This window comes from Rhagoletis zephyria, unplaced genomic scaffold, assembly GCF_001687245.7.
Source record: "Rhagoletis zephyria isolate East Lansing unplaced genomic scaffold, Rhagoletis_zephyria_1.1 Rzeph_scaffold_04953, whole genome shotgun sequence".
Classification (NCBI taxonomy): Eukaryota; Metazoa; Arthropoda; class Insecta; order Diptera; family Tephritidae; genus Rhagoletis; species Rhagoletis zephyria.
The window spans coordinates 20205-42143 of NW_016162036.1; the positions used below are offsets into that span (position 1 = coordinate 20205).

The window sequence follows — 21939 nt, forward strand, 5'->3', positions numbered from 1 at the left end:
AAAGGGGTGTAAAGGAAACATGATTGCCTATTTATATAATGATGATATGCTTCCTGAAATGTAGACAATTTTAAATCAACTTTTTTTTTGGCTTTTTACAAAGATATAATAAATAAATTTCATTTGAATATCCGCTTTGTGTCATTAATACGTGTTGTGAATACTACAAAAATATATACATAGCTCGCCTGGCAACATCTCGCCAGCTTAGCTTTTCGGTCGCACATAATGATATGAATGGACTAAATATGCAGCTGTTTACATTTTTTTCTATCTCTGCCACCAAAAAGGTAGTAATATTTAAAGTGAGCTAAAGAAAAATAAACAGCCAAATCATCATCATTATCTGCAAAAGCAACCTTTTTCCTGATTTTTTTTTTATGATTTTATTTTTGTGTATCAATAACACCGGTGAGGCAATGTAAGACTTGCCGGGCATCTGTGTGTATTGCCGTTTGTGTGGCTTCATACAAACGCCTCCAAAGACATTTTCTATTCTATTTCTATTTTTTTTTCTATTTTACTTTTTTTTTGCTATTTTCTATTTTTTCTATTTTAAATTGAACGCCGTTAACCGCAGTCATCATCGTTGTTGCGGCAACAATATTCTCAAATGTCATTTGCAGCGTTTTGGAATTGCAGCCAAGTTAGTGTTACTTTCATGCTTTACATTTTTTCTTTATTTTTATTACATTCTTTCGCCTCGACTTTTCCGCGCCTAAACAGTTTAAGAATATTATTTGTGTGCAAGATGTCCAAAGGATCAGCAACCGGCAAAGTGGGCCGCCAGTCAGCCGAAAAGTAAAGAACGAAGTAGAACACCTATTTCTTGGCGTTTGAGAAAGTTGCTGTAAACGTAAACACCCACAAACCTACACACACACACACATATATATCTAAGATATGCTAAGTCCGGCATCAGCTAGCTTGTATTAAAGTTTATTTTCATGCGGCTTTTATGCCATCTTAGCGTTGTCTTGTCAATATTATCTCCGCCTTTTTGCCTACTTGTTTTTTTTACAACTTATCCGCTTTTTTTTTCGTAACTTTATGCCTGTGAGTTTGTGAGGGTGTTTTCTGCTTCTCTGCTTTCAATTTAAAAATGCAAATTTTTACAAACAAATCACGTGATTTCCAAGCGGTTGGGCAGCTCATTCGATGACCTTGTATACAAAAATTTCCTTTTTTCCTTTATTTGTGTTTAACCTTCTGCTCTGGCTCCCTCTTCTTACCGTCTGTGTATTGTTTGTGGGCGGTCAGCTCAAGCAAAATATTTTTGGTGATATTGGATTAGGTTAGTCATTTACTCGCTGGCACACTCTGCTCATTCCTTTTATGTGATGCTCGATTATGAGTAATAGCGTATAAGTAATAGCATTTATCATCAAATCAGATAATGATGCTTCGAAGGTACAAAGCCAAATGAGCGTTTTGTGATTCGAATGGAGAGCAAAATGTGATTGAAAAGTATTTCAATTGGAATGGTAGAAAATATTAGAAAATCACATTGAATGGCTGAATAATATTTTATGCCTCAATTGTTAAATATTTTTTTCATTTCTTGCAAAAATACAAATTTCAATGCAAGTGTGTGCCTTATTATAACGGTAATGGCGAGTGATATCGTTAAGCATCTTTTCGAATTTATGAGGCTTATAAATTTCCATATGCCTATGTAAGCAAGTAGTATGTAACCCATCTTCTACGAAATTTACATAAAAAAATTCTGGGTATTAATTTTTAAAGACAATTGTCATCGAAGAGATTGCTTATAAGAGCCAAAAATTTAATTAAGCTTAAATCAGAATCACGAAGCTATTTTATAATTTAATTTGTCATCCATAAAAATAGAAAAGTGGGCTGTCAATTTACTTTAAAATTTTTAAAAATATTGCATCTAAATACTTGCGTGTTCGTTGCAGTGTTTCCACTAGGGTGTTCGATTATTCGCCTTTTTTACAAAACCGGTTTTAGAGTTATTCGAAAACAGTTCCACTTCGAAAAAGTCAAAGCGGTGTGTCCGATAAAAAAAACATAATTTCAAAAAAAAAAATCCTATGGAATATCCACAAGAAACCGGTGGAAACTGGTTTAGAAAAACTGAGTCAGTCACCCCAGCTTCTATATATACCAAGAGAATTGCAGGCAAATTCTAATTTAAAATTTGCACCTTCTACGACTAATGGCAGCAAATTATTGAGTGTTAAAGATCTCAGATGATAGCAAACACATACTTACCAGCGCTAGAAAATAACTCTTAACCGAAAAGCCATATTGGTTTTTCTCTGATACTTATCATATTGCGCCGTCACATAATGGTTTCTCTCGGAGAGTTATTTAAGATTTATATTTAATTTCACTCCGCAACGCTTGGGTTCAAGCCCTGGTCAAAACAACATCGTAAAAAATATAAAAAAGTTTTTTCTTATCAAGGCGCATGCCATCAATCGGAGGAAGAGCTCGGGCAGAAGGTTATATTTATCCAGTTACTTGAATAACGGGTTACATTTGTCCGGTTGACCAGGTTATCTATCCGCGTACCCGGAGAGGGTTATATTTGTCGGGACCCGGGTAGTGGATTATTTTTACCCGAGTATCCGGGTAGGCAAATGTCTTTATCCCGGCATCCGGATAGCCGGTTATATTACGCCGGGGACTCGGGTAGTGGAATATAAAGATACGGGTACCTTGAGTACCCGCATATGCGGCTATCTTTATCCGGGTACTCGTATAGCGGGTTATATTTGCCCGGAATCCGGGAAGTGGGTTATCTTTACATGGCTACCCGTATAGGTGGCAATCTTAATCCGGGTGATGAATTGCACAACTTGACAGAATCGGCAGTTAACTACAGAAGGAGATTTATTTTTTATTACTTCTCATTTGTATTCTTCCTTGACTGAGAAGAATTTTTATTTCGCATCGATAAGAGTTTCCCTCTGAGGTCAGCCAATAAAGCATTTTTGTTGCGGTTAATCTCCGATTGCTACTTTATTTCTCCTTCGATAAAAATTATTATGCGAGCATTTGAATTGGTTAATATTTATCTTCGAACTCTGATACCTACGAAGATGGACCTTTGATTTGAGGAAAACAAGACTTTTCATTTCGGAGCGAATATTTCCGCAGTTTCTGCTGGTGGCCTCGATGGCTGAAGATGTGAGTGCAATAACTGCTTGCGAGAAGAGAAATAACTAGTCTGAGGATGTGAACCTACCTACTGAGGAACATTTTTTGCTAAAAGAACAGAAGCCTGGTTGATTACGTCTTTTCTAAGGACTTTCGCCAGCATAGTTGTTTGAGATAAGAAATCAATTACACAGCATAATTCTTAGAGCAAAGACCCCTTTTCGAATAAAGAACTATTTCATGCTAACCCTTTAGTTTGCAGCGGTAGTGCTGTCAGTCCATCAGAGCATTGACTTTGATTATGACCGATCGCTGTATGTATGTATGTGCTACCCCGCTCAGTAGATTCTATGGAGGTTCGATACTTGGTCCGGGTAACATCTAAAAATAGAAAAAAACTCTATCATCACTCGCCCCGGAAATAGTCAATCTCCGAGTATATTTTTTTCCAGTGAAAAATCTATAGAGAACATAAAATTTTAATCTGCGGTATCCTGAGTTTCATCTGAAAAAAAATATTCACCCGAAAATTTATCATCCGCCCATAGTTAAACCATGGAAACCAAAAGTGAAAAGTGAACCGGTTCGGGGAAAATTAAACTCATGGTAAGGCTGAATATGTTTTGGTACTATACCAACAGCATGAGCAAACCTCAAGACCTAACTATTTTTTTTTTTTTGAGAAATGCAACTTAAAGTATTTTTCAGTCGTTCCATTCAAGAACGTCTTGACTGCGCCGAGGATCAAATGTTACCTTCCTGTTTAGTATTCTCTTGACAGAATACACATCATACACACTAAGAAAAAAGTAACATAAGCAAAAACTCTGCAATAAGCAAAAACAAATTTGTACAAATGTACCAGTTGCGTAATTTGGCTTGATTCAAAGCCAACGTTTGCAAACACACTTATACGATGTTTCCACGATTCGTTATTCGATCTCTAAGTAATTCGTGAATTACCCTGTTGCCACGACACACATTAGTAATTCGTTTGGCAGCTCTAGCTCTTGTTCTTCGCTATTTATTATTATTTTTGTGCGCTGCAAATATCGAAGAGGGAGCTAAAATTTAAGTTATCAACAATTTTAATTTATATAGAGAATATTTTATTAATATTATTCTATAACTAGAAAAAGTGCCAGCAAATGGGACCAGGCCGGTGAAAACTTCGTTATATTTCCGATAAGTATTAGAGAAGGCACCGATTCGTTCGTCATTCGCATGGTAATTCGATGTGAATTACCTACAAATGAGGTAATTCGCTCTCAAAATGTTGTATGGCGAGTTACGTAATTCGGAAGGTAATTGGCAAGGCGAATGACGACTGGAAGAGCGAATTACGAATGAGAGAGCGAATTAAGAATCATGGAAACGCCGTATTACATGTTGTCCTTGTAGCTGAGTGCGCAGAGATGCTGGCTAGAGTTGGTTGCTGCCAAGAGCGTCAACACTCTAATCTCATTGGGCGGAACATATAATTTTAAACTTTTATTTTCAGTTTTTCGTAGTTATGAAAAAGCATAAGTGAAATGCAAATTTAAATCGTGTTTAAACGAAAAAATACCCTAAAATTAGTATGTTCAAAGTAAACAAAAACTTGTTTGGCGCAAAATCATATGTGTTTTTGTTTGAATCAAACCGACGATATGGTTTTTTTTTTTTTCTCAGTGCAGCATACATTACTTTGAAATATGTATTGAAATTAAAACCATAAATCTGTGGATCTTTGCACTTTCATACAATTTGTTTAAATTTATGCCACAAATACCAAACGGCAGTTGTAAAAGCAAAATCCTTTACAACCAAGTGTTAAAATAAACAAACAAAAAAAGTCCCAAAGTGTATAAAACTGTAATAAAAAGCAATTGCAATAATTTAAAATCGCAAAAAGGAATTATGATTAACTACGATATCGGGAACAGCTGAGTACCTCTGCGTCATTTTGCCAATACACAAGCGCACTCGGATGATTAAATTGTAGCAGCTATTCTGCCGCGCTCGATTTGTTTTTTTTTTTTTGTTTCTGCTTCCACCAAAATGGATCTCACCTTTTCCTAAGGCAACAAAATAAATGACCCACTATTCAAGAGTTGATTGTTTTCAAAATTATTGGCAAACCACTAGCGGCAATAAACGTAATATCATAGCGCATACCCACCTACATATATATCCACATTTATTCCACTGCAAATGCTAGCCTACCTTTTACGGTTATCAAAAACTCGAACAAAGAGCATCACATCGGGTATTTGTTCGCCGATTTTTTTTTTGTTTTCACTGGAAGAACAAAAAATGACAACGGAAATACTATACAGAAAGATATACGAAAAAGAAAAGCAAAAAAAAACGTTTAGAAAATATCATAAAATTGCAAAAAGAAAGGTAACAATAACGGCACACACATTGCAATAGAAGCAAATGTGTCTAGCTGGCATCATTGAAAATGGAGAGGAAACTCATTTCGTTGATTTCCCAAATGATTTCGTAAATAAATTTTAGCGCGATTGCTGAAAACAAACATATTTACAGCTGAGCTGAAATAATGAGCGCCAACAATACATTCATTTCCAGTTTGTATATTAAAGAAACAAAAAAAACATTCAAAGTTTACAACTTATGGCACTACAAAACAACAACCCTATGAACGTATCAATATTTATTTTTTTTATTACTACTTTTTTATAATCCCCCGTAGCACTATTGGGGATGGGCCATAGACTTTGTGCGAAACAAATGCTTAAATTGCATTGTTCTGTTTTCAATCTAAAAATATTAGAAATGCAAAGTGCAACAAATTTCGAAAAAAAAATGGAGGTGATGGGAATCAGGACAACTGCATTCGATTAAGCTGGTTAAATGATGAAAAAGTAACAATGGATTTGAAAAAGTTAGCTATTATGTTTAAGTCTATATGAAGTTGGAGATCTAAGATCTCTAAAGGACAAAGTAAAAGTGTAATTTATATTTCAAATACACTTTTAGATCAATGTTAAATTCAAAAAAATAATTACTTGAGTCACACAAATTCAAAAGTGGAATGATTTTCGATTCTATTGCAAACATTAAATTAAAAAAAAAAAACGTTTTTTCTACATTTGTTCACTTGAAACTTGATTTGTTATGGCTTTAAAATCAACATCTTTTCATATAAAGGGCATTCATCTAACGTGATTTTGAAATTATAAATTCCATACAAATTCATTATTTGGTCATGTTTATTGGCAGTTAATGGCGGTAGATGAATCCCCTATTGTACTTCAAATTAATATTTTAATATAAACAAAATATTAATATTTTTAAAGAGAATGCCTTGTATCAATGATCAGAACCGCTGGAGTAGATAGCCGCCGCACAGTGATCTAGAACTGCAATTTTCTGTTCCAAAAAAAAACGTTTGCTTAAAATGTTAGAAAAATTTGAGATAAGCAGTTTTAGAGCAGATTACCATGATACCAAAATCATAAGTACAAGTTTCAAACGGCTAAGAGTTCGCACTGATTTGAAAAAAGTTGTCAAAATTTTTGTCATAAATACTTCACGTACTTCTTGTAAAATTTATTTTCGTTTTAGCGGAACTCTATTGTTTTCAACTAGTTTAGTTTTATTAGGCAACATTTATTCAAAAGAACATGAGAATCATTTTTTTTTTTTAATTTAATATAAAAAAATAAAAATGAAAAAATCGGCCTCAAAAGTTCTCTTTCATTTAGAAAACAAAATATCAAGTCGTTTTAAAAATTAATAATGCCGTTTCTGAATTTTTTCAAAAGCACCGATATCCGATAAGTACACTTGTTTCTTGGCTGATTTAACTCATTTTCACTATAAATTTTATCTTATATCAAGGGAAAAATATGTACTTAATTTCTCTGCGATATCTCAATTACCTCAGTTATTTATTTAGAAACCAACCGCATGAATGCTTTACACTTAACCCTTAACTGGTATCGTGGGGCCGCAAGGATGCCACATAGGACGTTTTTCCCGCGTTCTAAAAAGGTTCGGACCGTACAAAACCGCCATTTTAAGTATTCTCATTACGTCGCGACTCGCGGCGGGTGCCGAATGTTCAGCGCTGCACACTTACCATAACGCAAGTAACCATCCAGAGTTGATGCTAAATATTTGAATGTTAATTAATGTTAAAATGACCTTTGATATTCAATATGCATATCCAACTGATAAAAAAAGTATTCAGCTCTCAAGAGAACCGTCAAGAAAAAAATTCCCATTATTTCGTGTGTGTGTTCAAGGAATTTTGACATTTTTGATACTTCACAGCCTGTTACCTCACTCTTTCCTCAAGAAATAATGGAACGGGCACAAATTTCTGTTGCAAACATGGGTTGCCTTGTGCCCTTTTATTCACAAAAAAACTTTAGAAAACCGTAGTAGAAAGCGTAGCAAATTACTTAAGAACTGCGTACTGCCTTAAGGAATTTTACCCAAGAAAATTTCTTAGCCATTTCTTGTACGTCATTTTATATCGGGTTTTTGCATTTCTTGAGAGCTGCATACTGGCCTTATATTGAAAGCACTCTCTATATGGATTCGAAAAAAAAATCAAAATCATAGTTACAAGAGAGAAAGTGAAATCCAGCTCACTCTCTCTCATTAAAATTTCAATTCGATAATGGGCTGTATTTCGAATTCATAACGAAGGGAAAATACATTGGATAACAAAGAATTCGTTTTGCTAGAGAATGACCTAGTTCTCGAATAGAATTTATACAAACTCGTAGCTAAAACTTGCCTGCCAGAAGTCGCGCCGACCCCACGATCCTATTTTCTTTGTTGCCTTTTTACACCCAAGCGAACTTGTGCACAAGGGTATTATAACTTTGTTCACATAACGGTTGTTTTAATAGCTTAAATATCAAATTAGAGGTGCCATAACCATTACACCTTAGCCATAATGTAGCAAAATTCTTCACAGCTGTTTATGATTATGGCGAAAAACTGTAATAAAATAGATACTTGCGGTTTTGGTTATGGCTCTGGTGTTATAATATGGCACCAATAATCATTTACACAGCTGCTCGTACGTTTTATCGAAATATTTAGTTGCTATGGTTATGACTATGGTATGGCACGATTAATTCAGCCTTAAGGGAATCGAATTAGATATAGACAAAGGATTCATAAATGCTCAGATTAAAAAAAAAAAATCTATTAAGCCGTGACTATCTGCCCGTCCGTCCCTGCATACGATAATTCGAATAAAACTTGAGATATTTAAACGCACCGGGTACGTGTATTTCTTTTGGGCCAAGGACGGCTGGTATTGAAAATGGGCAAAATCGGACAATAACCACACTTGCCTGCCATATAAGGGTAGTTTTCACAAATAAGAAAACTCACTCAAAATTGATATTGACAATGATCCTTAGGTAAAAAATACGAATATTATAAGTTTCTAAAAAAACCGGCGTAGCCACGCCCACTTATGATTACATGTGTATATCTCGGCAACCGCTGCACCAATTTATCCCAAACTTGACACAGTTTTTGCTTCTGGTAAAACATACAGAACGGCTGAAAATTTTTAAAATGGAAATATAACTACGCCTTTTGCATGTAACGGTAATTTAGAGAAATACGAAGTCTTCGATACATCACTGACTACTGAATCTAATTTATTCAGAACTGATGTTTGCAATAAAACTTTAGCAAGAAATACGTTTATAACAAATTGTTGTTATAAGTTACGCCCACTATTCATATAACGATACTTCGATATTTCAAAACTTCGGGACGCTAATTTACTAAAAGTTGATACTCACAACAATCCGCTGAAAAGTAATAACATTATTATTGAATTTTTGAAAATTGGTGTGGTACTGCGCAGTTGTAACTATATAACTTTATCTCATTAAGTCTAACTGAGCATACTATCGAGGATGTTTAAAATAGGTGTAAAACTACCCCCTGCTTACCAAGTAACGGTAGTTTTTGGCAAGATGAAAAAACTATATATAATACGTGCTCCGGGTGCTTAATGTTCGGCTTCGCCCGAACTAGTATTTTTTACTTCTTATTTTATTATTTTAAAAACCAAAAAGTTTCGAGAACTTCTTTATCATGTTCCTGGTAAGAATAGATATTATTAGTGAAAACAGTAAACATAAAATTCTTTCTGCATTCATACCAAAAACCCCAAAATTGCTTAGGAAATGTGAGAAAAAAAAGTTTTTGGTCCACGAAGTCAAGCAAAAATTTTTTTATAAATAATTAGATAATTCAACGTGGGTGCCACAACATGCACCGGGTAAAATTTGTAAATTTTCGTTGCTGCACGGTATTATGCTTGGAGATAATTGCTGGCATTTTTTCCTAGTTTTAAGATGGCATACATATACGCATATTGTACATAAATAATTCTTAGAAAATATTTGAGGAAAAATCTAGGCAAAATTACATCTTAATTTATCTCTTTTTTAGGATCCAGATGCATCCTTCGATATAAACGGCAACGATTCGGATCCAACGCCGCAAGATAATGGTGACAACAAACATGGCACCAGGTGTGCAGGTGAAGTGGCTGCGGTGGCTTTTAACAACTACTGCGGTGTGGGTGTCGCTTACAATGCTAGCATTGGAGGTAAATACATAAATTACTTATGTACACACATACATAGATATATTATAAAATTGTATGGAGAAACATGGAATTAGGAATTATGCCTAGCTTACTTTGCTTATTTCCAAGGAGCTTCGACATCTGTTACTTTACAGTCTGCTGTCTCCCCTTTTCCTTACGAAATAATGGAACGGGCACATATTTCTGTTGAAAACAAGGGTGCCTTGTACTCTTCACAAACAAACTTAAGCAAACCACAGTAGCAAGCGTAGCAAATTTTTTAAGAACCTCGTACTGCTTGAGAAAATTAGGCTCAATCAATTTTTCTTGAGCATTTGTTGAACGTTTTTTTATTCGTTGAACTAAAGAAATGTTTACAAATAATAACATTCAGACAGATTTGGTGTTTATTCAATTCAATTGCATTTCTGCTTGGGTAAAAAAATTAAAAACCAATGTATGGTCTCTACGGGAAGGTATTGATGTTATTCAAGAGATTAAAAATAATTTATCTCAAATGGAAAATAACGAATATTTACGAAAATTGGAACGACCTATGCAGATCTCTATTAGTTGAGAATATCACGCAACACTTGATTGTCCATTGTAATTTTTCAGGCCTTTAAATAAACTTAATGAAAAACAAAACATTAAACTGTACTTAAATTTTGTTGTTTTTCGAGCATATGTGCAAGCATATTTACTAATGTTTTAGTGCTTATCTAAGCGCTTAAAATGGTTTTTTCTTGATTATTTTCTTCGGCCCTCGTTATCACTGATTGCTTCTTTTTAGCCACCACGGAAACTTGTGTAAGTTTGCTCTGCAAAATAGACGTTGGATATATTGGTTTATTACCCACAATGAATTTGTATACAATATTTTTTACCTGAGCTTAATTTCTGTCATCAAAATGTTGAAAAAAATCCTAAGAATTTTAATTATTATTTTAATGAAAATCTTAAAAAAAGAAGAAGAAAGCATTTTTACTCAGGAGTTTGGTAGCGACTGGAGCATTAGCTTTTTTTTTGATGGGTACAGAGAGGCATAAATGTAGAATGCCATTCACTGACCGAAATGATTTATTAGTCTTCCCTTAGTAAATAAATTTATTAAGATGTAACATTACAAAATAATTGAGTTATTCGTGGTCGTAGAGATTTGTATAAATTTGTTTGCGTTGTGTTATTGCCGCCACGACACTATGACACCCCAGAGTTCGCCTCCTCCTTCCTACCCATTAATTGTACGCAGAGCGTACAGTTCCTTTTCCGGTTGCAGGTTTTTCCATTTGTATTCCATCTTCCTTACCCTCATACCAATTTCCCTTTGTTCTGCTTTGTGCTGTAAATATATGTATGTATGTATGTACATAAATCAAGCTTACTTACCAAGATATTCTTTATTTTGTTATCTTTCTCCATTTTTTTCATACACTTTATCTTTGCAGGCGTCCGCATGTTGGATGGCAAAGTGAATGATGTTGTAGAGGCGCAAGCATTGAGTTTAAATCCATCACACATTGACATCTATAGTGCCTCTTGGGGACCCGAGGACGATGGCTCGACAGTGGATGGTCCTGGGCCGTTGGCACGTCGCGCTTTCATCTATGGCGTGACAAGCGGGCGACAAGGCAAAGGCTCAATATTTGTTTGGGCATCGGGCAATGGTGGACGTTATACAGATTCATGCAATTGTGATGGCTATACGAATTCAATTTTCACATTGTCCATTTCGAGTGCAACACAGGGAGGGTAAGTTTATTTGTAAACAGACATACATACATACATAAGTACATACACATGTACATATGTAAGTATACAAGGCGTCATTGAGTGAGTTGAGTGCAACTATAATGATTAGCTTTGCATTCATATACATATATAATATCAAGTATAGATATTTGGATAACTGTATACATACATACATAATGAAAGTGCTGTCGAAACTCAAGACAAAATTAAATTTTTCTCAACAAAAGTCGGTTCTCAAATGGAACTATTTTGGGTCGAAAGTAAAAGTCAAAGTTTTAATGCTGACAATGTTTGAAATTGTTATTGCATTAATACTATTTAAATTTTATAAATGTAGGATTAAAACATTCAGGTTCACACTTAAGTAACTTTTGCTTAAACAAATTCTCCATATGGCCGGGTTTTACACATCTAAACTGCCGGAACAAAGTATTGGCACAGAAAATTGTTCACAATATACGCAACAATTCTAATATTTTTCCGCTAATTTCGTATAAAAATATGGTTCATTTTTGAGTATGCAGATTTGTAGCCCAATTAATTTTATTATAACAAAGTGCAAGTTTTAGGTAGCTAGGAATTACTGTTGATTTTTGGCAATTTTTTCCATACAAAAATTTTTTTTCGAAAATACTTTATATGGAAAAAATGCAAAACATCTTCAACAAAAACAATTCTCAAAAATCAACGACATTTTTGACTAACTATTTTTTTTACAAGAATTTAATGGGCTGTAAAACTGCATACTCAAAAAAATTCTAAAACATCTGATTAAAAAGTTGCAAATTTTGTTGAAAATTTGCTGAATTTTCGCGAGTTTTGCACAAAGTTTAGGAATTTATTTTTATATTTTTTGTTTTGGAATGAACCATATTTTTATACAAAATTACCGGAAAAATATTAGAACAAAAATTGCATATATTGTGAAAAATTTGCTGTGCCAATACTTTGTTCCGTCAGTGTATGCACATTATGGTGGTATATAACTGCAGGTGAAAAAGTAAAGTAGGAGTTGTAATGCTCTCACCCCCAGGGATTATTCTACACTAATGTGACCAACCGTACTTTCTTTCTTTTTTTTCGCTCTTGTACGTCGTACTTCGAAGTAAAGTCAAATGTACTTCTTTGCGATATTTTGTACTTCAGGAGGGAGATTCTGTAACCAGTTAGCGACAATTTTCTGATCGCTTCGACGCAAAAACATTTATATCATGTATCAAATAGTGCGATAACAATTCGAAAATTGTCGCTAACTCGCTACAGAATCTCCCCCCAGGTCCTGTACTACTCCGATCTTCTGGACGATCGTCACATGACACTGTTGAGCGACTGTAAAGTCGTCGGGACCGATGGCATCATACCTGCGCAGCTGCAAAGGACTCTGAAGGTGTCGTGCTATTGGTTGGATCCTAGTTATGTGAACGTGGAGGGTAGTCAGTCTTGCGGTCATCCCGAAGGCAGGAAAATACTCTCCTGTTTCCCCTAGGGATTTTAGGCCTACCAGGCTCTTCGTTTTTGCTAAAAACGCTAGAGAGACTGATAGACCTGTACATAAGAAACGCGATTCCTCGTGACTGTCTTTCAAGAGCTCAATATACTCATTGCAAGAAAAGGTCGGTGAATACCGCCCGGCACACATTGGTATAGTGGTCAGAGGAAGCCTTCAAGCATGAAGGTTATGCAGTAGGGGCCTTCTTCGATATCTAGGGGGCCTTTAACAATGTCACTCCAGAGGCAATAGTCAAGTATATTCATAATCTGGGGTTGAAATCAACCTAATGAGCTTACTTCGTGATAGAACTGTCGCGGCGGAGTGGGGGAGTGTCTGCACTCAGTGCAGAGTCAATAGAAGAACTCCACAAGGTGGTGTTCTCTCTCTGATCTGGATTGCGGTTGTGGACGACCTTCTAAAGGAACTGGAAAAAGTGGGCTGTCGGGTGATGATGTGGAACTTTTAGTTAAGGGACGATTTCTATACACCGTTTTTAATCTGGCTCAATGTAACCTGAACCAGGTAACTCTATGGGCGATGAACGGCGGCTGTCGTAGAATATTGAGGAAATGGTAGGAAGGGTGGAGGTTTTCTTGTACTGCTGTAGGGGAGCTATCTGTAAAAGGCGGGGTCTTTTCCTACTTACGTGGACATCACGGTACCATCCTCAGTATAATTTCAATATATAGGCGGCTGAGGTAGGGCGTTTTTTAGACATTTGGGGAGATAGGGTTTTCTCGGATCACTTGCTGAGATATACAACCAAATTCTGAAATACGGCGATTTCAACAGTTTTGCTGAGATAGATCGTTTTCAAACCGACTGCCAAGACTAAAGCGATCTTCCAATCAGCCGACGAAACATACATACATACTGTATATGGGTCCGGCTTTTAATCCACCCGAAATAGTTGTAACATTTCTGTAAAAATTTTGTGTGTTTGAATTGCAACCGTAGACACCAGCTAGTAGCGAAACTTGCAAATTCCTGCAAATTTGCGTTTATGCAAAAATTAGCAAGTTTCTCTATTTGAGAGCGAGAATTTGAAGAATTTTTTTATTCTCTGATATTTGAATGATTTATAATTATTTCTGGACTTTTCGACCAACCGAACTCTATAGCCTAAATTTTTGCAATACATACTTCTAAAACCATATACATACACATGGCCTCATTACTTAGGCACATGAATTATGTTTCCACACCAACTGTTAAAACAAATTTTGTGCCAATCTTTTGAACTCTTAAATGCTCGTGCATGCATGCATATTATTTAATGATTTAGTTTAAAACCACGAGCATAAAACACACATTAATTGCTATTATAATAAGCAAATATTGTGCATTTAAATCAACCATAAACTTTAATTACTCAAAATTACTCTGCTCATTGCATGTCACTCACTCACTCTTCACCGTACATCATTGGCTTGACTGATTGCAACCGCCAACCACCTAAATACTGTTATATTTTTATGTATGTAACATACTAGCGTTTTTTCAGTTGTGGGCAATATGTGGTGGTGCAACCACAGTTAATAATAAAATATTTACTACGCCACACTTTTCAATTAAGCAATTTATTTACTTTTAGGCAAAAATATTGCAAATAAATACTCTGCTGTTAGCTAGACTTGCTATTGTTGTTGCTTTTACGCAATTCCAGAAAAATCAATTATGGTCTATAATATCAAAATTGCTATTTATCTGTAGCCAAGAAGTGGGGCGTTGAATGTTGAGTGCAATGTTAAAAGAATATATTGCTATTTTTTTTTTTGGTTTTTGGTTTTTGGTTATGCTAAAATTCTCATTAAATTTCATTCGATTGCAGGCAATTTATTGTATGAAAATGCATTCGAATTTTTGCGCCAGTGAATTGTGTGTATCAATATGTATTAACTAGTTGCTGTTGCTACGAATGATTTAAATGAGATTTCAAAATTTCCATTTGATTGCACTGCTTTCGAATGCGTTGAGGTGTCGCATATATCCAATCATTATTTATACATACGTGGCTTGTTTTTTAATAAAACTAATTTGAATATTTATTTATTATTTGCATTACTCAAATTTACTATCGTTAACTCACATACACACGAGTAAATATATTTATGAATGTACTCTATGTACGAGTGCATTCGCATTGGAAATCAGTGGTTTCGAGGTAAAAACTTTTTTTTTGATTTTAAATGGCCCACTTTTAGGCGTTCGCATGCAGATAATTTATGCCGTTGTTTTAGTGTGTATCACTTTTAATTGGCAATTAATGAGTAATATTATGGTATTTTAATATGAAATCTGCAACATGAGAATATGTACTTGGTGCCATTATATGTATAAGTGAGAAGGTGGTTATAAATGCATATGTATAATAATAATAATAATAATAAGCGTATTACTACAAATGCAATTGTGAATAATTCCATACATTCGTTAAGAACGATTAAAATAACAGTAAAACATAAAGATAAATAAAATAAAATAAACTAAAATAAAGCGAAATAAATCCACTTAGATTACATTTTATTCTTTCAAGCCCCGATTGCCACTTTCTTAGGCCTCGTTCCCACTTTTCAATTTGAACTCACAATCAATTCAGGCGATCTTCTTATTAAGTGGGTTCTTTGCGAACGGGTTTTTTCGGGGAAGGGCAATTACACCGGCACACAAAAAATAAAAAGTGATCTGTGCATTTAACCTGACCCACGTACCGAAATGTATTTCGACCCACTGAATCTGAAACTGAGGTCCGTTTGATTCGTACACCTCCCTAGTTTGGATTTAATTGTGAAAAATTGCAAGAAATCGTAATTTTCCAATTTTACTCGAAATTTGATAAGAATTTGGTTTCATTTTTCGGAATCGGTTAAAATCCGGTTACAGCGCCTTTCCATAAGGCGAACTTGTACAATTAAATAATATAATTAACTTGTAAATATTTGATATAAATTACGTTATGCTTACGGTACTTGTTTCATACTAGTTCCAAATTATTTTGAAGAAATGTCACCGTAAATATTACACTCAAAATAACTTAACTTTGTTTAAAATAACGTAAATTTATCCGTCAATGGAACTAAGTGAAATATGTGAACTAAAGTTCAAAAGAACTAAAGTGCCCAACTCTACTTCAAACGTCCAGGTAGCTGAGGCTGTCAGCATCTCAACTGAGAGGGATACACATTTTGCATGAATGCTTCCTCACATTTGACTGTAAATGCAACTGTGCGATCACTTTTAAGGAGTGTTTGGCGATATTCAGCTGCAATTCGAACGAGTTTTGGCACCGCTTCGTAAACGCCGACGAAACGTGGATCCACCACAACACACCAGATATCCAAAAAACAATCAAGAAGTGCACCAAAAACGGTGAAAGCGGGTCTATCGGCCAATAAGTTCATTACCACAGCTTTTTGGGATGCACGCGGTGTCATTCACATCGATTACCTAGCAAAGGGAAAAACGATCAGAATCGAAAAATACGTGTGTAGTCACCATAGAAAATATCAAAAATGTCACCAAATTCAAGCCCTCCAAATCGGCCGATGCCGATGCCGATTCCTTTAAAAAAAAACTAACTGTATATAAATTCATTCAAGAACAATTGTTTTTGATAAACTTATATAATAACAAAAGGAAAACGTAAACAAATAAAATTACAAAACAAATAATTATTCAAAAAGCTTTGGTGACTATAAAGGTGTTTTATTGAATACAATTTGTTAGTAAACAGTAACCGTAGATTTTTAATGATAAAAATATTTTTTAACGTAAACAATTTAACATTAAGCGATTAATTCAAGGATAATTGTAACAATACCTACAGTAACGACATTTTAGCATTCTTTGGCTATTTCCCTTTCGTTTATTTAATGTTCCTAATTTTTTTTATGAAAGTGTTGCTCGTTATCTACCGAAAACCATGTTTGTAAAAATTTCAAACTTTTTCTTTAAACATTATGAGTATGGAGTTTTGTAGCCCATTCAATTCTCTTTTAACGAAGTGCAAATTAAATACTATCGATTTTTGGATTTTTTTTGTGGAAAGTGTTGCGGATTTTCTCCATAAAAAAAAATCGAACATACTTTGTTTGGAAGAAAATGCTAGGTACTTACCTAGCTACCTCAAAATTGTACTTTACTATACTAAAATTTAAAAAATTGCATACTCGAACGAATTCTAAGAAATCTGATTAATCAGTTTCAAATTTTGATGAAGATTTGTTAAAATTGCGGAAAAAGTAAAAAGAGTCGGCTTAAAATCGTCCAAAAACGGCCGAATCCGATGCCGATGCGGATTCTTTTGGCCGATACTAGCCAATGCCGATTAATCGTTCGGACTCTACTCTGAAACCCCTATTTGTTGGAAGGAATAAAAAAATTAAAAAAATGCTGGACTAGGAGATTACGTAAAGTAATAAGAAATTCTATTGCCATAAAAACATATATTTTATTAAAAAAGTGACAGGCTGTTCAATGTGCCTTGGAACTAGCTGATTATTTGGCGAACAAGGGCAGTAGAGCAGCTGATTTGATTTTTTTTTTTTTTTTTCAAATTATTTAGTCTCAAAAATGTCAAATATTTTTAATTTATTCTCACAAAAATTCTAAATTGTTAAAATCTATTTACATGTTAAACCTTTTTCCATACCAAACAAGTTATGAAATAGCAGCATTTGGAACGTTCGGCCAACTCGGCAGCACAACCCCCGATTACTGGGCCTTGCAAACGATGGATCAATGCTTCGAGAAGCAAACAAATTTACTTAGAAAGAAAGTTGCAACAATTTTTACTTTTTCCAATTTAAATTTTTTATTTTTTATTTTTTTGTATTACAAAAACTCAGAACAGTTTTTGACACTTTCGATACCAGATGCAACAACAAAATACACGCAAATGTTGTTTTTGCTCTAATGCTATTACCTGTTTGATATGTCTAGGCCAGTGCTTTGCCTAAAATACCACAGTATTCCGATATCCACATGAGTTCTTAAAGAGGTGCGAGTAGTTTGCGCATACTTACAGCAGCAAAGCGTTTAAAATTTCCTTCCCGGTGCCATCCAGTTCCATTTCTCGATACTTAGGCGACCGGCTATATAGTCTGGGGAATGCTAGGAAACCATAACCAAATGTGCTCGAAATTCTCGATGTTTCAGCAGACGGGCTTGTCTGGTATTGTCAATATGCAACATAAGTAAATGAGAACATTTTTAGTTAAACATTTTAAATACTTTCTAATGGAGGCAACGCATTATGTATCATGAAGCATTTTAAGAACACTTTAAACTGTTCATTTCGAGATTTTTGAAAATCGAAACTTAGCCAGAATATTGCTGGACCAGTGCTGGAATAAAAATTATTGGCAATTACTTTTTGAATCATAAATAATATTTATTACATTATAAATAATATTCACCGATTTTTGTGTCTTTGGCTTGTGGTAGGAATTAGAGTACCTCTGAGATCGACAATTATGTAAATGAAACAATACATACATATAAGACGTCAGTTTAAAATATTCCTAAACAATGCGTAAAGGTAACGCGGAAAGGACTCGAGCTTGTAAGCACATTTCGAAAAAGTTCATTAACTTTACGATGGAAATTTCGATAAACAATAAGGACATTTGCAACATAGGATTTCATGTCTGCCTAGTGTCCAACAAATTCCGAATTAGAGCAAACTTTAAGTGCATATGCAGCACCCTGTTGGAGCATTAATTATAAAAAAAAAATTGGTTTTGGCAGTAATGTCACAGTCATCCATATTAATTGCCAATTAAGAGCTTAACAGTATTTCCACTTTCAACATAATTGAGCACAACTACCGCAATATATGTGCATAAATAATATTTATTGCAAATTTATTATCTGAATTGTTGTATGATAGTATTCATTAAAACTAAAGTGGTTGTTATTTTTTTCTAATTTAAAATTAACCATTTTTTGCACTGTCTCCTCCCCTTTCCAGCTTCAAACCTTGGTACCTAGAGGAATGCTCCTCCACACTCGCCACCACCTACAGCTCTGGCACGCCCGGTCACGATAAGAGTGTCGCTACCGTCGACATGGATGGCCGCCTACGCCCTGATCACATTTGCACCGTCGAACACACCGGTACCTCGGCTTCAGCGCCACTTGCCGCCGGTATATGTGCACTTGCTCTGGAAGCAAATCCCAATCTTACCTGGCGTGANTCCAACTGAGTCGGATTTGGGCCAGCCCACAAATGATGGTGGTTACTATAATGCCGATCAATTTGCCGGCTATCTGAATTATCAGAATCTTTTTACTGGTGCCGGTTCGAATCCAGAACAAGCTGTGGCTACTGTAGACGGTCACAATATACCAACACCACAACGGCAAAATGTGATGGCCGACTCGAATAATAAGCTTGTGCTGCACGATTGTGATCCAGAATGCGATTCGCAGGGTTGCTATGGCCGTGGTCCGACTCAGTGTGTGGCCTGCAAGCACTACCGCCTGGACAAGTGAGTGGAAACTGAGTGAAAAGAAGAAAAAAATCAGTTTAAATTTATAATAAAATATTTTATTTTCTTAAATATTTTTGCAGCACCTGTGTTAGCCGCTGCCCACCGCGCTCCTTCCCCAATCAAGGTGGTGTATGCTGGCCCTGCCATGAATCTTGTGAAACCTGTGCGGGTGCTGGACAAGACAGTTGCCTCACTTGTGCACCTGCGCATCTGCATGTCGTCGATTTGGCTGTGTGTTTACAAGTCTGCCCAGATGGATACTATGAAAGTAAGTATTGCCATACAAAGAAGTATGAAAACCAAATACACATTTCCAATTTTTAAATTTGTCTGATACATTTTGAAGGAGTAATGCTTGTGTCCGAATAATGATCGTTTTCCTTTATATTTACATCTTTTCATAGACTATGACAACAAAACTTGTGTGCCATGTGAGGCTAATTGCGCTTCGTGTCAGGATCGGCCCGACTATTGTACCAGCTGCGAACACCATTTAGTTATGCACGAACATAAATGCTACTCTGCTTGTCCTCTACACACCTATGAAACTGAAGACTACAAGTAAGTGGAAACTGATTTTCAAATATTTAATCCACTTATGTTTGTTATATACAATTTATGACTTTCTCGAAATAATTTTTGTATGTATCGTTTTAACAGAATAGAGTTAATATAATTCCACTCACTCCGATTTGGGGTTGACTCCTAGCACACAAGTTATCTACGTTAACGGGCGTCGCGCAGTAAATGTCCAGCGATTTTTCTGAAAATTGTAACGTGGGCTTCTTTTGCCTAAGAATAAATAAATATGAAAATTGGTTGAATTTAGCGGACTTCGACGCCCACTACACTAGGGGTCGAATATGTTAAATTTTATCCGATTTCAATTAAATTCTATCTGTAACTTAGATTTACCTAGGAAGACATAAATCTGAAAGATGGGAAAATCGGTAATTTGCCACGCCCACCGGCCATCCGAATTCTGGATTCTAATGCGGCAGGGACTAGTAATGATCCTCCAATTCACACATTTTTCTAATTTATGGGTTTTTATGCAAAAATAGCCCTTGCTAGTCCCTGCCATATTAGAATACAAAACTCGGATAGGTGGGCGTGGCAGTAGGGCGATTTTCTCTATATTTCAGATGTATGTCTTCCTAGCTTAATCTAAGATACTAACTGATTTATATTTGATTCAGATAATATTTTGCCATATATGCCCCCTAGTGTAAAGGGCGTGGCAGTTCGCTAATTTTTACCAACATTCATACTCCTTCTTAGTGGAAGTGGTTCAAATAGAAAATTTTAGAAAAATCGAGATACGTTTATTACCTTTTCCTACAAATTTTGTAGGTATATGAAATTTGTCTTGTTATTAGTTTAAAGTGTACAGAGTGAGTATTTTTGTACCAATCACCCTTCACCTCACGGCTTCGCAAGCTACTTATACCCCCATGAGAACAATAAAAATTCATAATATCACTGAAAAGTCCTTAACTCTGTAAGGGCTAAGAGCCACCCTTGCATATTCTTAAAATTGGTACTAACGGTTTCTGAGCTGGTAAAATGCGTATTTAAATCTTACTTAAAAATTATATTCACATGGTACCGACTTCCTTTGATAATTTCTAGAGTAGTTTTTCTCTTGAAAAAATCCTTGAAAGCTGTTAGTAGAAATTAGGACTTTCTGCCACTCTCAAACCACTGTGCATCGGCAGTTAACTGTAAAATTATAATATGAAACTCAAACGACCAAGAAAATATAATACGACTTTTATGGAAGCTTGCGAATCCCTAAAATGTAGTTTTAACCATTTAAAGTTTGTCACATACAATAATATGACAGTATACATCACCTTGTGAATTCCCTAACTATATCATGAAATTTATGAAAAAAAACAGAAACTGACACGGCTTTTCCGGCTAATCCCAAATAAAAAAGCTAAGGCCCAATTTCAGATGGCCTATTTGAGTAGAGATTGTTGTTGATTAAATTAACTTAAAAATTCATTTTCAGCTCAAACATTAAAACTGCACTTAAATTACCAATATTGGCTATTTGAATATCCAACATCAGCGGTGTTTGTCAATATTACTGCGGCAATGGTGGAACTACCGACACTGGCAAAGTGCGAATGGATAATCCGTTAGAATTTTCACTCAAAAATGTAATCTGTGTATTAAATATTACTTTATCTATTACTGTCATGAATAAGGAGTTGTTAAGCTGTTAGAACAGAGATCTTAGAGGTTTCAGAAATAGCCATTTAGCTCCTAAAATTCGGGACCCTAATTCGGGACCCTAAATACATATAAAACCGAATCAAAGCAATCAGTCGTGGTAAACTTACTGCTCTTCTGTACACAGAGAATCGTAGGGGCTCTTCTTCTTCTTATTTGGCAGATTCATCGTTCTAGTTCTGAACTAATCCTAATATGTGGTTGTTGTATTTCTTTCTTTTCGAGTGTTCGGATCTTATAGTGAACGA

At 35.2% G+C, this 21939-nt stretch overlaps 1 protein-coding gene across 1 annotated transcript in view; it reads left to right on the forward strand.

The window, feature by feature from the left end:
* LOC108371406 (furin-like protease 2) overlaps window positions 1-20011 on the forward strand; it is a gene marked incomplete at both ends in the record, with an annotated part of 40211 nt that extends 20200 nt beyond the window's left edge. The window contains 6 exon segments of the mRNA XM_017626959.1: window positions 9574-9733; window positions 11161-11464; window positions 18928-19153; window positions 19155-19447; window positions 19531-19718; window positions 19855-20011. Of these exon segments, the coding sequence (XP_017482448.1) occupies window positions 9574-9733; window positions 11161-11464; window positions 18928-19153; window positions 19155-19447; window positions 19531-19718; window positions 19855-20011 (1328 nt within the window).
* Window positions 20012-21939: the final 1928 nt, after the last annotated feature.